Source organism: Nestor notabilis, unplaced genomic scaffold (genome assembly GCF_000696875.1).
Source record: "Nestor notabilis isolate BGI_N333 unplaced genomic scaffold, ASM69687v1 scaffold3303, whole genome shotgun sequence".
Taxonomy (NCBI): domain Eukaryota; kingdom Metazoa; phylum Chordata; class Aves; order Psittaciformes; family Psittacidae; genus Nestor; species Nestor notabilis.
Genome location: NW_009923122.1, coordinates 267,491 through 283,734, shown reverse-complemented (window position 1 = coordinate 283,734; position 16,244 = coordinate 267,491). Strand labels below are relative to the sequence as shown.

The 16,244-nt window shown below is 37.0% G+C and overlaps 1 protein-coding gene across 1 annotated transcript in view; it reads right to left on the bottom strand.

Annotated features, from left to right (window-relative positions):
• Nucleotides 1–12,980: 12,980 nt before the first annotated feature.
• The window catches only part of LOC104403723 (transcription factor SOX-6-like), a gene marked incomplete at its 3' end in the record, with an annotated part of 137,191 nt that continues 133,927 nt past the window's right edge, over nt 12,981–16,244 (bottom strand). The window contains exon 7 of the mRNA XM_010011960.1: nt 12,981–13,060. Coding sequence (XP_010010262.1) covers nt 12,981–13,060 — 80 coding nt within the window. The remainder of the gene's footprint in view (nt 13,061–16,244) is intronic.

Here is a 16,244-nt window from a genome sequence, read left to right as displayed (position 1 = left end):
TGAAATTGGAAAGTAGCTGAAATTGTCTTTTTTCATCTTAATGATTTTAAATGAGAATGGGAGATTTTACTATAAGCTATTTGTTTACTGCTTTGTAAAAAGTTTCCTAAAGTATTCGTAACAATTTTACTATTAAATTAGTCTGAAGAAAGCTTTTCAATACATAGTAATTAGTCTTGTTTTTCTGAACATGACTTTACTGTAAATACTCCTCCTTGACTATCCCTTTGTCCCAAGATTCCTTAGAAGAACGCAACCAAGCGATAATTCAGCATTATTGCTGCTTCAGTGCACTAATCGCTTAAAGAGCAGTAAGGACCCTATGTTTACTGCCACAAGACTCCTACAGCCTCCTGGCCTAAGGCAGGCTCCCCAGCTCAGCAGCATCCAGATGTCAAGAGGAAAATCCAGGTCCTGATGCAGCATGCTGCTCCATTGCAGTATGGCCTAAACATCTGTTTCATCTGCTGGCATACAACCTGCTGAATACACTGAGACTGCCGCACAAAGTAGGGAATTGAATGAGGGTGGGAGTGCAGTTGCATAGGTCAGTGTATGTATTGCTAAAAACCCTCTATGCAGATACAAAAGATAACACAAAATGCTTGGAATCCAAAAACTGGAGTCTGATCATTTGCTGTCTCAAATGGAGCTCTCCAGACTAAAAATCTAGACAAATAGCAAGAAGGACAATGTGATCATTAAAAGAAACCCCAAACCCCTTCTACACAACATACGCTTAGCATTTTTTGATCCTAATGGAGGAAGAGGCCATGACACCTTAGCTTCTCATCTTACTAATTTTACAGTGGTTTAATTCTTCATAGTGTAAGAAAAGGACAAAAGAAGAAAAAGCACAGAAGTATGTTACATAAATTGCTCGTTGAAGTTATAACAACTGTTCTTCATATAAAACACTTAAAACTGAGGTGAACTTAGGCATCTATTACATATTTTAAAACTCCTATAGTTAGTAACTCAGGAGCTTCAAAACAAGCATCTTTTGTTTAAAAGATAAGAATATGTAAAAATTGTCAATTTATCTTGAGGCATGACAAAACCAGCAAGCATTTTACTTGATCTAGATTAAGTTTTGACAAGGAATAAAGGAATGCTAACTGTTCTCATCTCTTCACTTTGTGTATCTATTCTCTTGTATTTTGCTACCAACAATAATGGAATAGTTGCATGCAACCACGCAAATTGTTTGAGTTGTTTAAGAAAGCAAGATCAAAGCCTAAACTGAGAGTGTATATTTTCTTGCTGTATTTTTTCTCAAGAAGAGGACCTAATGAGAGGTTGTTTAACCACGAGTCTTCCTCTGCAGCTGCAGAGCAGAAGCACTCTCACAGTGCAACCTCCTGATTTACTCTTTTCTCTGGCCAGCCTGGGGACATGGCTCATCTCTGTGTGCCAGGAAACAGGAGCGCAGAACGCCGGAGGAACTAAATACTTCTGTGTCCCACCTCCGCATGGGGTGGACACCTGTACCCAGAAACTGGGAAGTATCTCTCAGACCTTACATTTAAACACACCCTCTGTGAAGCCGAGAAAGTCACCATTTTCTTTGTGCTGCTCATGAAATGGATACAGTTAGTGCTTTACTACTACAGTGTCTGACCGAGGTATATCTGAATACAAACATAAAGTATTCCTAGTAAAGACAAAATGTGAGCATTAACAAACTCTGAAATTTTAATAAAATATTGTAAATATCAAGAAAAAACAATGCAGCAATATGTAAAAACATCAAATATCTATAGCCATTTCCTCTGCAGGAGGATGGCAAAAACACCAATGAAATCTCTTAAGCGCAAAGATTTGTATTCCTTCATTTAATGCTGTCAGATTACTGATATGCTACTTTTTGATCACAATTCTCCTGCTATTTACCATGCACAGTGAAGAACACGAGAGACTTACCTTTGTGATTCTTCCAAATTACTTGTTGTACTATACAGCTTGGAAATTGGCAAAATATGTTTAATTTCTAATTTTACAAAAGAACTGTGACACACTCTGCTTAAAACTATTAGTTATTTGATATAGAAGTAAACAGATTAATAAAAAAGAAGTTCATTTAAGCCTAAATACCTTAAGTAGAAAGTCAGTCACAGTAAAGGACAACTTCATTTGCTTGAAAAAGTAATTTCCAGTGGATAATGTTATTCAACAAAAGAGTGTTGAAGATAAATCTTTATGTGATTTTCCCATGTTTGCTTCTATTAGAATTTGCTTTTGGTGTTTTTATAGCATAAATTCTATAGAATCAAAATTGTGGACAGCACTAAAGTTAACAGAGTTAGCTTGTTAGCTCACCTAGGAAAGCAAGCAGGGACTAGGAAGCATGGCTCCAAAGATATCTGCAAACAAAGGCTCTAGTATTTTAAACTCCTTCTCCTGTATCCAAGGAAAGCAAACAAGCAACACTTAATTAAAATAAAAATATAACCAGATCTATCAGGAAAATACGAAAATATAACCAGATGGTTGCATCGAAGTACAGTTTTTTCATTCACTTTACGCTATCGTAATATTACCTTTTCTAGTGACACTGTAAATCAATTTATTCATAGAAAGAATTTAAATTTCTTTCTGATATCTTTTTAGAAGCTCTTACAAAAATCAGCTTTTCATTCCTTACTGCTAATATAAAATATCTTTAACAGTAAATGTGAGAGGTCTGTATGAAGAGCATTTAACTCACAAATTCAGACAGTTTAACACGTTTCATATGTAGAAATGTATTCTGGAATAAAGCTAGTATAAAAAGAAGGAGCTGCTTATAGAGAATCCCTATGATAAGGGAAATAAAATTATATGATTGAAAAGCAATTAATTACAGTAAATTTGCTGAATGGATGATAGCTATCAAAGCTTATCAAATTTTGCATTTCAGAATTTCAGATATTTATTTTTAAAAAATGTTAGCACATGGATGGGCTTTGTGAGAGAAGTCAGGAGTTTCATTCAGGCTCATGTCAGCAGCATTACAAGCAATTATGAGTAACTGCTTGTTGAGCTGTATGAAATGAGTTGGTGAACAAGTTTCCTAGTAAGCGCATGTCCATGTCACTGGTACAATTGTCAGTAATGCAGACAATCTTAGTTGAAGGGATCTAAAAACATAATTATTCTCCTAATCCTACAGGGGATGAAATCAGTTCAGTCCTGAAAATGGTTGTGCAATTGCTGCTTCTAGTGTAGACTTTCTAGGTTTGTCAACCTGGCAGCAGAGAGAAAAACAGAGGCATGAGTAAAAGAAAAAGAAATCAGGAACTGGGAAGGAAAAAAAAAAAAAAGTGGCAATAAATCTTCTCCAGAAATATTTCTTAAGATTTGGTATAGGTCCATGGGTTCATTCACAGCTCACCATCCAGATGAAGAAATTGTCAAATAGAACAATTGCAGTATTTCCGTGTGCAGAACTGTACAGACGCAGAGTAAGAAAACAATGCTCACCAAGCACTGCTGATCTTACTGAAAGGCAAAAGCACTACAATTGAATTTCTACAGTCTTCCGTGACAGAATAATGAGAGACCATCCCAGTAATAAATGGGTGCAAGTCAGGAGAAAGGAAGAGTCCCATTTAAACTACCTCTCTCAATTCCTATGTCTGAATCCCCACCTTGTGAGAAGGTGCCAAGACAGCTCTACATGTAAGAGCTGAATTTTTGAAAGTGCTGCTTGGGGTTTGAAGCTGTAATGTTTTCCTACTTTCAGAAGAGACTTAAAGAGTTCATGTGGTAGCTGGCAGCCATTCTATTATTTTCACTAGTGAAAATGGACAAAAGGCAGGGATATAATAAATACATATTGGCTTTACTGATTAGGAGAAGCTTTATCAGTCAGCTGGGGCACATGCGGGAAAAAAAGTCACTCAGATGCATCTATAGCACCCCATTCAATTAACATACCATTAAAAATGGTTTGTCCGTGTTCAGCCTGCTGCATTACCTGATAAGTCAGCATATTTAAAATGTATATTTAAATACAGAAAACAGTACAATGTTTTCTTTGTGAAGCAGAAAACAAGCCTGGTTTACAGATATTTTAAGGCATTAGAAATAATTGTGCTTTACAGGCTGCTTAGCAGATCTCTCTCACTGACCTTTTACTGTATATTTAGAACTTTCATGCACCTTAAAGGAAAATTAAATAATTTCCTTAAAGGAAGTGCACACAAAAATATACAAAACATATTCAAATGGGCTTATAAATACTACATCTAAAAAAAAAATAAATCACATTTGCACCTCAAAACCAGGTAACTGGGAAGTTACTATTACAAATTCATTATAAACTGATGTGTTTTACACAAGTAAATATGAATTTGGGCTAAGAACTGTGGTGTGTGTGATGGCATTTCAGCAACAGTGCTGGGGCCAGATTGCAATGGTTTTGAGGCCTGATCTTAGCCCTCCCCTAGGTGTTGAAGACTTGCAGCAGAAGAGACAGACTGTAGATGAATTACTATGGATAGGTCACAGACATGTTATTTAAGAAAGCTGTAGACTAGTTAAATCTCACGACTTCTTCTGTTTCTAGTGTCTAGAGCATATAATGCAACTTCTTTGAAAGGACTTTACCTCTTTTATTTCTTTGCTTCCAAAAATGCCAGTGGACATGACAACACACTCAACTATTCCTGCACCTGAAATATTTCTTCATCTTTTTTCATACTTAGCTATTTGTTATTGATTCATGCACGACACCAAAATATATGCTCTATTGTGTTGACTTTACTACATTTTGTGAATAATTCCTTCAAGTTTTTAATAATTCCTGACATTTAAGCATGATGTGTTTTTCTTCCTACATTCCTTAAGATACTCCTCTCTCCAGTCTTTTTTTCAGAACTTTCTATGAGTTAGGATAACTTTCTAGTTTCTCAATCATACAGATTCTAAAAGCTTCACAGACCAAATACGTCTCAGACAAACAGGGTGTTGGAGGCAATACCATTCCTATTTCATAGTCTAAAAAGACTCAGTGATAGCAATAGCAACACAGTGAATTGATGAGTTCTATTTCATCTGGTATGAATTTCCCTTTCTTTCTGAATTGGGTCAGTAGAAATACTGTTTTATAATTCAAGACCTTCTGAAATAAGGCAAGGGATAATCTTTCTACTCCATGCATCTTCAAGAGAATTCTTCTGCTTTTTTGAGCATGTGTGTGTGTGTATGTTTACATCTAGAAGCATCTCATCATCAAGGATCTAAGAACATCCTTGTTCTTAGAACTTTTAATTCAGATGAAAGGTGAGTTATTAAGGTGTTTTGTGGTTTGGTTGGGTTTTTTTTTCTGTAGCAATTAGGAAAGAATGATGATACAGAAGTGTATTATTTTGCTTTGTGTATAGAACTGACAAAAGGCATTTTTGCCTTTAATCTGATTGCTCAATTCCTAAGCATCCAAATATGTTAACACCTTCACAGGAAAAAGTCCTACATGTTTGTAATTTGTAGCCAAATTAAGCAGCTAGGTCTACAGTTATCAGAAGTATAATAAAATTCCAGAAACACATTCACTTGCAGCTAATCCCTGTAAGGCATACACCATATACTTTTCTAGAAAGCTTGAAGGAATCCAACTGCCAGCTCAGAGTATGCCTCCCAGTCAGCCTATTCCCCAAAGGGATGCCACAGTTTTAAAAGAGCTTTAAAATATGTGCTCATCCCCTGATGGCACTTTATAGTACTGGTGCCTCTGGTGCTCTGTCAGTAAATGCAGCAGTAACTTATTTGCTTCTTACTGGATTCTGAGTGAATACATACCCCAGGGAGGGAGCTTTGCAAAGCACAATTATTTTAAAATAGAGACTTGGCTTTCAGTGAGGGGCAGCCAGTGGTTAAGGCAGCAAGAACATCTTGTTTACGCCGGGGGCTCAGACTCCTCCAGTCACTTGGGCTCGAGCTTCTGTCTTGATACAGACTGAAGAGACACAGGAAACCTCCTGCAATCCAGGCTATAAGGATGACATCCTTTTTAACATACAAGTTTCCTGATAAGTGAGTTTATGTTTGTGCCATTTATGATCTCAATGGTAAATTCTCCCTGGAACAGAGCAGATGGGCCTGGAAGGCAGCTGTCCTGCTTGGTAACATCTAAAGGTGCAAAAGATAGGCATCATGCCAGAAGCCTGATCCCTAGATGCCAGACTGAAAAGTTTTCCCTCTCGGGGGAGGAGAGAAGGTGCAGGAAAGAAGCACTTCTAAAGGTGGAGGAGTGGGTAGTCATCTGAAGGGAACAGAAATGGGGAGCTATCAACGCCAGACTGGGTGACAGTCCAGTGACTAGTGTCCTTCCTGCAGCGGGGGGAAACACAAGGCCAGGACTGGACCCAGGCTTGCCACATCCAAGATAAGTACTAGAGCTGTTACAGTCTATAGAAAGAGTCTCTTTCTCAAATATTCCTATAAATTTTTTATTAAATAATGTGACACTGTTCCATTAAGCAAGAATGGGAGTAACAAAGACATGCTGTTTAAAGCAGTCATTGGAGATGCAGGGCATTAAATGAGTGAGAAAAGGGTCTTGCAGCTGCATTGCTGCTGTGCCAGGCTGATTACTCTAGCTAATGGTTGTGTTTGCTTCTCTGTCCATTTTTACTAACTGGAAATGAATAGGGAGACTCCCTCTCATTTTGATCAGGGATGCCATTACCAGAGGAGCTTGGAAAATCCCCCTGACCAAAATTTCATCAGACTTGATATTCACTGTCAAAAGCCCCAATTTTGACGGCATGTTCTTTCATGATTAATATCACTTTGCCAGATAATTCAGGGCTGAAGATGAGAAGGAGTAGGAGAAGATAGTGTATTAAGAAAATCTGCGAAGAAAGGAGGTCATATGGTAAAATATTGACCCAATGACATCATTTTCATTGATACTGGCACTGATATAATTCAACTTGATAACACAGATATTACATACAGAGACATAAACATTCAATTTTTTTTAAGACTGAAGTATAACTATTTCATTGATTTTAATTAGGTTTTCCTAAGTATGGCAAGGTTGGCATATTTTTAATTTTATTTTCATTAAAGGGCTTGCATGGTCTTTCAGAGCCTTAATAAAATATTTCAACCTCTTTCCTTCCTCTGCTACAACCTAAATTTCTATGTAAGAAAAGGAGCAAAATATTTAATTTGCTACCTCCATATACTGAAATTTGCACACACCATTCCCTTAATTTAGGCCACTATTCACTGTATTATAATAAGGAACATTCAGTTAAAATATGCTCACCTAGAGCTCAGTAGTCTTTGAATGTTAGATAAAATCATTCTATAAGGCTAATGAAGACAGAAACTCTGCCTGTAACAATATTAAGTTTGTTTTCTCTAGTGATTTGAAGAAGTGAGCAATCTGTCAGTAATACATTGAGGGAAATTACTTGTCTTGTAGGAATTTTCCTGCTGACAGTCACTCACTCACAGTGGTGACCCAAACATCTACCCACTGACAAACAAATTACAGTATCTAACTTTGAAAAGGTAAGTAGGTGTTTTTAATTTTGATTGGCTTCACCGAACCTCTTTCACATTCACCCAATCACCATTCTTCATTGTGTTAAAAAAAAAAAAAAAAAAAGAAAACCCCATGGGTTTTCCATTTGAAAAAACTATTATTGCTTATATCCGAGAGTGTTATGTCAGATAAAACTGTTAAGCTGTGTCTAACCAACATTAAGACTGGCAGCCTTGCCAGTGACTGACTGGGTGAGTGAACACATTACTGAGACAGCATTGTAGAAATTAATTTTCTTCAATAAAGTGATTTTTAAGGCTCATATATTTCACAATCTAAACATATGTCACTGTTTCATAAACAAAATAAATGGATTAAAATAATACATTACCAATATGCTGACACATGGAGATATTTTAATTAGAAATACTTAAGCTGCGTGATATTTAACTGCTATATTTGTTGAAGAGGAGCATGCATCATTGCATAAGACATAAGGCAGGTACATCACTTTGCATGATGTGGTACCAGAGTGGGACCAAATCACCTCCAGTGTGAGCTATCACTATCAGATCACATTAGCCCCACTAAAAAATTGCTTGAAGATTACAACATATAGAGGAAACTCTGTAAGAGCAGCAGTCCACTAAAACATCTTTTTCATTGAAATAATAAGTTACCAAGATTCTAGCTCCCAAGAATAATATTTCTTCATAAAAAGACACATTTAACATCTTAGCTATTTAAAGGCCATATTTACATGACTGTCACATCACATTGGCCTCTTTCCTGCACATTCTTCTTGACTTACTTTAAGGAACAGCACTAAAATAGCTGAGGAAAGCAAATGTCAACTATGTCCTGAAATTTATATGTGTGAGAGAATTGGAATAAGTAGAAATGTAATATACTGTTTACTGTACTGAGTGCCCTCTGTTCTCTAAAGGTCAAAAGCATTGTAACCTTAGAGTTACAGTTTCTGATTGTTCCCAGGGTTAAATACATTATCAAAATTAATGGTTCAAACCCCTCAACCTTCAGCTATATGAGTATTCATGCCTCCATCTGCTGAACTGTTCAACTAAAAATAGCATTCTTCGGCCTTCCCTCTACTAATATTGTGCCCCTGAGGCAGGCTATGCAATGCTTCAGCAGCACACTGGATCTGCACCCAGCAGTATAAAAAAAGGTCATTTACTTTTTCTGCAATTAGAAGAGAGTAGGGAGGAGTAGGATTAGATGGAAGGGAAGAAAAGAAATAGACAAATACGTGTTTAGTTAAAATTTAATTTTTTTAAAAATGGATTATAAAAACTTCAGGCTTCAAGAACACAGCTGCAACTATAGTTAAGACATGCCAAGGTTCATTAGTGTTATAAGCTATAAATTTTGAAAGACAAATTACACAAATAGTTTGGGGAAAGAGTTATGAACGAAAGCTTTTTGTTTTGCTTTTTTTCCTAGAGCTCACTTTGTTTAGGAATAACTCCAGCTAGCATCATTGTTGTGCTTCTATTTCTATCAACAGTTTATCAGTCGCGGTTGAGAGAGTTGCAACATTTCCTTATTTACCTCATAGAATACTTTGTAGAAATATCTAAGAAAAGGCAAATTTTTTCCTTTTTTAAAAAACAAAGACCATACATTAACATTCCTTGTTTGAATGTAAGGACATATAGGTGCCACCTCTGCCACCATGGAGACTTCCCAGTAATTAGGTTACTGCTACCAGCACTGTGAGAGCTGGGAAAACGCATTTCATGATCAAGTTCACTCATTTAGGAAGATTACTGGGCACACATTATCTAGAATCAGTTAATATCAGTGCAATCATCTGACAGCTAGGGAAGAATTTCAGGGAAATGGGAAAGGGGAGAAACTCCAGAGAAAATGGATATAAAAAGAAGAGCAAAGGGAAAATTATTGATGTGTTTTAGTGCTCACACTGATAAATTAAAGCAACACGCTTCTGTTACACACATGCATCAGAACTGGTTCACACACCACTATGCATACTTGTTACAGGTGTATTTGGTAATATATTTGTAAACTACTTAGCAGAAGGTTGCTTTGATGGGATTCACTCACAACTGTTTGTATCAATGTGATACAAAATCTTAAGAGTGGATGGGTCAAACAGGTGTGTTGCTAAAGGAGAACTTAATACTTTCATTTAACTTTTTTTCTTTTTTTAATACTAGGTCCATGAGAGTGAAACTAGTTACTTGAGAAATTCCGAGATATAATTTCAATAGCTTTTTAACATAACCTACTGGTGAACACAGCCATACAATTCAAAGAAAATACGTTTTGATATCAATGTGCTAAATAGCTTGAATAAGATAGGAAAATTATTAATTACAAATTAGCCACTGGAGAAACATCTTCTGTGGAACAATTGCCACTGTTACATGATGTACCTGGGAGTAAAGGGGTTTTGCGCTGTTAAATTCAGAACTTTCATAGAAGTTGCCTTAACACACAGAAAGATAAGAACACAGCATTGTTGCTAGCTCCTACCTGAAGTAGTATCATCCTAAAAGATCGTAAGTGAAAAAAAGAGGAGAGTTTATAAGATTGAAGCTGACAGAATTTCCACTGCATCTGGGTATGGATTACGGAATAAAATTTTGGAACTAATAATAATAATGCTCTGGTAAGGTTGAGATTTTAGATCTACTGCAAAAATGTTTTACTTTAAATGGCTTTCCCTTCCCAAGTTTTCCAAACAGAAGTATTACATGCACGCTTACATGTAGAAACAAAACCAAACCTGCAAATTAATTAGCTATTTCTCCCACTGGCTGAAAGGAGCAGAGATTAGTTTTGTGATCAGTATTTTTAAGCACGTGGGAAATACTCAGATACCATGGTCACAGCATTCATGTAAATAAATAAGAGGGTGGGGCACATGGAAGAAAGGAAGCAAAACAGAGAAAGAAGGGGGAAGGGAAGCAAAGATGGAAAAATGAGCTGAAATGTTACACCCCTACAGTCTTCATGACGCATCAGGTATAACAACAAATTCTGTCCAACAAACACACCCAAAGAAGTGCTCATTTAGGGCAGGGAACACTTAAGGAATTGACACGAAGAGAATATTAATAGCACGAGTAAGTAAAATTTACTTCAGCCATTTGACAATCAGATAAGCAGGCATCAACTGAAGGTTAAGTAGTCTATTACTTAAGCTCTCATGACCATAAAACATTAAAGGCTTTGAAATCCCATAAAAGTGAAATTAAAATAAAATAGAAAGGGGGGAAACAAACAAAACCCCCTCTTTTACAACAAATATATCTGAAGGGAAATTTAGGCCCCTCTAGCACTCAAATGTTTCTGAACTTATTAGCACCACTTTCTTTGCTGGTTTTTTCTCTCTACTTGTGCTCATCACGTTTAAACAGCTCAGTCTATAATTTCTATAGATTAATGAAGTTGTACTATTGCTCTAGGTTCTGATCAAGGCTGATGTGCAAATAGATCTGTGCTACAAATGTGTCCTGGGTTCAGCTACAGCAGTCATTTTTCTCCTTCTTAGTAGCTGGTGCAGGGCTGTGTTTGTGACTTTCAGCCTGGGAACAACGCTGATAACACCGATGGTTTTAGTTGTTGCTAAGTAATGTTTACTCTGACCAAGGACTTTCTCAGTCTCGTGCTCTGCCAGGGAGGAGAGGAAGCCGGGAGGAAGCAGAGACAGGACACCTGGCCCAAACTGGCCAAAGGGATATTCCATACCACAGCACCTCATGCCCAGTATAGAAACTGGGGGGAGTTACCTGGAAGGCCCAGATCACTGCTCGGGTCGAGCTGGGTTTCGGTTGGTGGGTGGTGAGTGGTTGTGTCCTCTCCCCTTGTTATTTCCCTTATCATTATTATTATTGGTGGTGGTAGTAGTGGTTTGTATTATACCTTAGTTACTGGAGTGCTGTTATCTCAACCCGTGGGAGTTACATTCCTCCGATTCTCCTCCCCATCCCTCCAGGAGTGGTGGGGGGAAGAAAGTGGGGAGTGAATGAGCGGCTGCGTGGTTTTGAGTTACTGACTGGACTTAAACCATGATGATCTTGTAAAAGAAAAGAACGTCAGTGGTTTAGATCCTGCTTCTTTTGCAGTTGAACAGTTTTTATCCTTTTCTGCCTTGCAGTCTTGTGTAGGCTCACTATTTGTTGTGCTGCATTTCAAAGGTAGCAAAAATAGTCTCTCTATTTGCAAAGCTGATTTCTAAAGTCTTTTCTCAACTAAAGCTAATGAGACTTCTGCTTAAATAAGTATTCAAAGACAGATTTTCAAAGATACCTGTTATTTTTCCTTTTGAAAAACCTCCCTTTGGTTTGAAGCCTGTCCAAAGTACAGTCTTAATATAATACTATCATAACCCAAAAGTATTTCTTGGAGATCTTTCCCTGCAGTGTCAGGGTATTCTCTTTTCAAGTTTTGATTGTAGGTTAGGTCAGACCTAAGCTCAAGAGTCTTTTTCACCAGTTCTGGACCATCAATGAGCACTGAGTTCTGGTTCCATTCTCACTTATCCTAAGTTAAGTCTGTGACAAGAATATCAGCACTGGGTAAATATGAAAGGATTTTTAATTTGCTTTGGTCCCTCTGGAAAATTATATAATTGCACAGGGATAAGTAGATATTTGGCTATTAACATGGCAGTTCTTTGCTACTCTAGGAGCAATTTATTCTTACCTTGCATCTGAACCCAACTCTAACCTAACTCATACAGAGGTTTCAAAGGTTTACTTGCAAATAGTTACATGCATCTTTAATGGCCTTTCCTCTCATGTTCACTGTCACTTCGTTTCCACACATTTTAACTCTGAAAGCTTTTGACTGTTTCTTCATTATTTATAACATTGTTGTGTCTTTTCTTGTGAAATTAAAAACTTCTTGCCACAAAAAGCTAGCTAATAATACGGTTCATAAATCTTTCTTTCACAACATTTCATTCTATATATGCCAAAAATAAATGAATGACCAAACCAAGGCTCCTGACCATGCTTGGCATCTGACCAGCTTAATGCACAGAAAGGTTGAGGTTACCTAAAGACAAAAGCTAAAGAGTTTGTAAGTTATTGTATTGTCAGCACCACACTGTCTGAAATAAAGAAAATACCCCAGTAACATACTTATTTTGATACACTCACTGCTTCAAGTAAAGGTAGTGCACTGCAGTTACAAGGGAGGGACTAAATGAAAATAAAGTACAAAAAGATCTTTGAACTTATCTCCCATCAACTGGACATATAATTAAAAAAAAAATACTATTAACTCTGCCAATATAAAATACACAGAACAATGTCTTTCACTCACGGTATCAAGGTTGGCCACACATTGCTACATTTGCAGTCCTGTAAGTACATAAGGTGTTAATCCTCCCGGGCTGTGCTCAAAAATTATTTAACATTCAGACTATTATTTAGCATACAGCTGGTTAGCAGTTTTCCCCTAAAATGCTGGCTTCAATCCCACATTTTTTTGTTCTGGCACATACCTGGAGCTGTAAAGGGCTGAGTCCAGAAGCAGCAGCAGCTGCCATTGTTGATGGAATGAACTGCACAGGGTAGTTATCACCTGTCGGGAGAACAATGCGTGCAGGTTCAGACAATGAGCAGAGAATAGCAGCAGACAAGTGCAAACATGGACCTAGGATTGTCTGTGCTCCACAGCACTCCTCCAAGCCTAAACATCTGCAAAAACAAAAGGCTTCGCTGGGCATGGACTTGCCATTCTTCCCTGGAACTTTTTTGTTAGCAGATAGCTGGTAGGCAAACTGGCAAAACATAAATGTGATACTCGTGATTTTCATTTTCAAAAGCAGATGTTCAAATCCAGTGTATAAGCTTGGGCACAAAATGGGGCTTAAGGTCATAGACACACAGACAAGATACCCCAGGAAATGCCAGTGGTTCCCAGAGAAAAAAAAATTGTTGTCACTACGTGTTTCTTAAAACAGAAGAAATTTGTTACAACCCAAGAAACTTCATTGCTGTTTAATGCAAGGTGATTTCTTTTCAGTATCAAGTGGCTCTTTCCTGGGAAAGCTACCTATTTGGCTCACAGGTCAAGGATGATTCTCATTTTACTTTGAGGATCTCTGTCTTGGGACACCTCCTTTTAGGTAGCCATAGAGAAAAACAAAATTAAATCACTTTTAAACATAGCTTGAAATATAATTTTAACTTTCTCTTAGATCTGGGACCCTACTGAAATTGATAGGTTAGGTTCAGTTACATGAAGATTCAGGCACTAAAATTCCTATATTCTCTTCACTGGAAACTGAAAAATCTGTGCCCTCTGCATTGAGGGGACTACAAATACTCCAGAAAGTAGGAGATACAATTGATCCAAAATAAGAATGCTATCTTATAGCATCTATGGATGTTCCTACACATCTGCACCACACAGTGCCACTGGGGCTATTAACCAATGTAAAGAGTGAAGGAAGGCTGAAATACTTAAGCAGTGTAATCTGTATAATATAAAAATTAATACAGTGATAGATAGATTACACAGTAACTATTATTTAATGGCATATCACTTTGGCTCAAGCTACTTATTTAAAGTTAGTGTTACGTACTATCTGCAGGCGACATTTTAACTGGTTGCTCCTCTGTACATTTTTGTAATCAGTCTGTTTTACATAAACTTTTCCACACTAAAAGCAGAATGTAGCAATGAGGGAAAATACAGAAATCCAAAATAATATAATCAGGACATTCCAAGAGTTAGATTTTTTTTGCCAACCCCCTCAAATAAATAATGATAGCTGAAGCCTTTACAGTCACGGGAGTCCTCAGAACCCTCCTTTTTTACCACCTGAAGTGCTACTGTTTTAGCTGAGTTTAAATGTTTTGTTGTTTCACTTTTTTAATAAATAGTACATGTCTAATCCAGAAGGTCTCTTCGCATCATATCCGTAATACTTCCTCAGGCCATTGAACACAGTATGTGCCTGTACACAGTCCAGTAACAGCTGGATTCTGATTGTATATGGAGCTCTGCTACAATACATTCACTAATACTATATTGTACTGGTCTCCCATGGAGTAATGTTCAAAATATTCCATGAGGTTGATTTTAGTTTGCAATGATGTTGAGGGTTTTTCTTAACAGAATATAAAAAATAAAAAATTAAAAACTAAAAAAAAAACCCCACCCTAGATCCTTTTCTTAAAGTACTAAAGCTGTCTCTTTAAGGTTAAATAATTCTACTCATCTCTTTGATATTTATATGAAATTATCTGAATAAATAAGATCCAAATCTAAGTTAAATAATGTTTCTTTCAGAAATATCTTACATGGTTTTAAAAAAATCACAAAGATGTTGAATTAATGATGCTTTAAATGGGAGGGGAGGAGGGGAATAACCATCCGACTTATCAGCATGGACTGCCTTGCAGAACATTTTGGAGGCATTCTTTCTTTAAATATCATGAATTATTCATTCCTGTTCCATACAGCAATCTCTTCTTTCTCCTTCCCCCTCCGCATACACTTTTTAAGTTCAATACCAGTTGCTTTATTTGTACTAAAACATTTTCCATGTCAAACATATTTAAAAAAAAATGAAACTCTAAAAGAATTCCCTGCGGCACTCCTTTTTCACAGCTGTCATGCTCCTATGGTTTGAAATAGCTGGATATTTCATACACACACACACACACACACACAGAGTTTTTGTCTCCGTAGTTAATTGAATAGTCTCTACCACACCCTGTAGTGTTCTCTTGCTCACCTGCTGGCTACAGTTCATTCTTTTGTTACGGGAAAAGTAACTTTATAGTTATGTAATTTATTTGTTATTGAAACATAATACTGTCCTTTTTCCTCCTCCTTTTAACATGTTAAATTATGATTAAGTGCTGGTATGTCTGTGCTGAGAACAAATATTAATACTCGGCTCCGGAGTACCTCCCTGACACTAAGCAGTAAAAGCAGAGCAAAGGTACTCTTCTCTCCCTTGAGGAAACTGAGCATGCAGGGAATGGACTGGTTTTAATTTTTAATTACATATTTCCTCCTCTCATTTTATCAGTGCAAGAATGGATCAAGAAGCTTCTCAGTAGCTGTCCTGGCAAGAAATCAGTCAGTGTATTGTAGCAATCTTTTTCAAATTTGTTTTTTGATTTGGAATGCTTGCATAAGGATCCATTCTTTTAAATTTGTACAAAAGGCAGCAGAACATGTTCAAACAGGTCTGCATTAGGTACTGGTGTGTGCTGGCCTTTGATAACCAGGAGCGAGAAGAATGCCAGAAGAACAAACCCTGTCACGTTTTGCAAACTGATCTCTTCAATCTCCTTGCTGTGCTGATTGTCTGTTTACATTCGGCTGCTGCTGTTTATACATAAATTGGTGTTTACAAGGCATTGTAGAGTGTGCCAGACTTCTGTTTTGTTTGTCAGGTTGAGCAACATTTCCAAATGAATAAAAGCAGTGAGCAACTGTACTGTGCAATTCTACATAGAAATAATGTAAATGTTTCTTTTTGTCTTGGATGAAGCAACGAAACTTAGTGGACTTTATTTGTAGGATACATGGACTTACTTTCCAGATCAAGGCTCTGTGAAATGTGAGGAAAGAAGGACGTCTGGCTCTTTTGAGAGTCAGAGTAGGGGAAAGGTGTTACTTATTACTCGTCTTTCCTAAAGCAGAACTGTAAGACATAAACTGATTCTACTCATCTGACTCAGAAAGCATTCGGTTTCCCCATTTTCAGATTGTAACTTAAAATCCGTCCCTTCACACATGAATC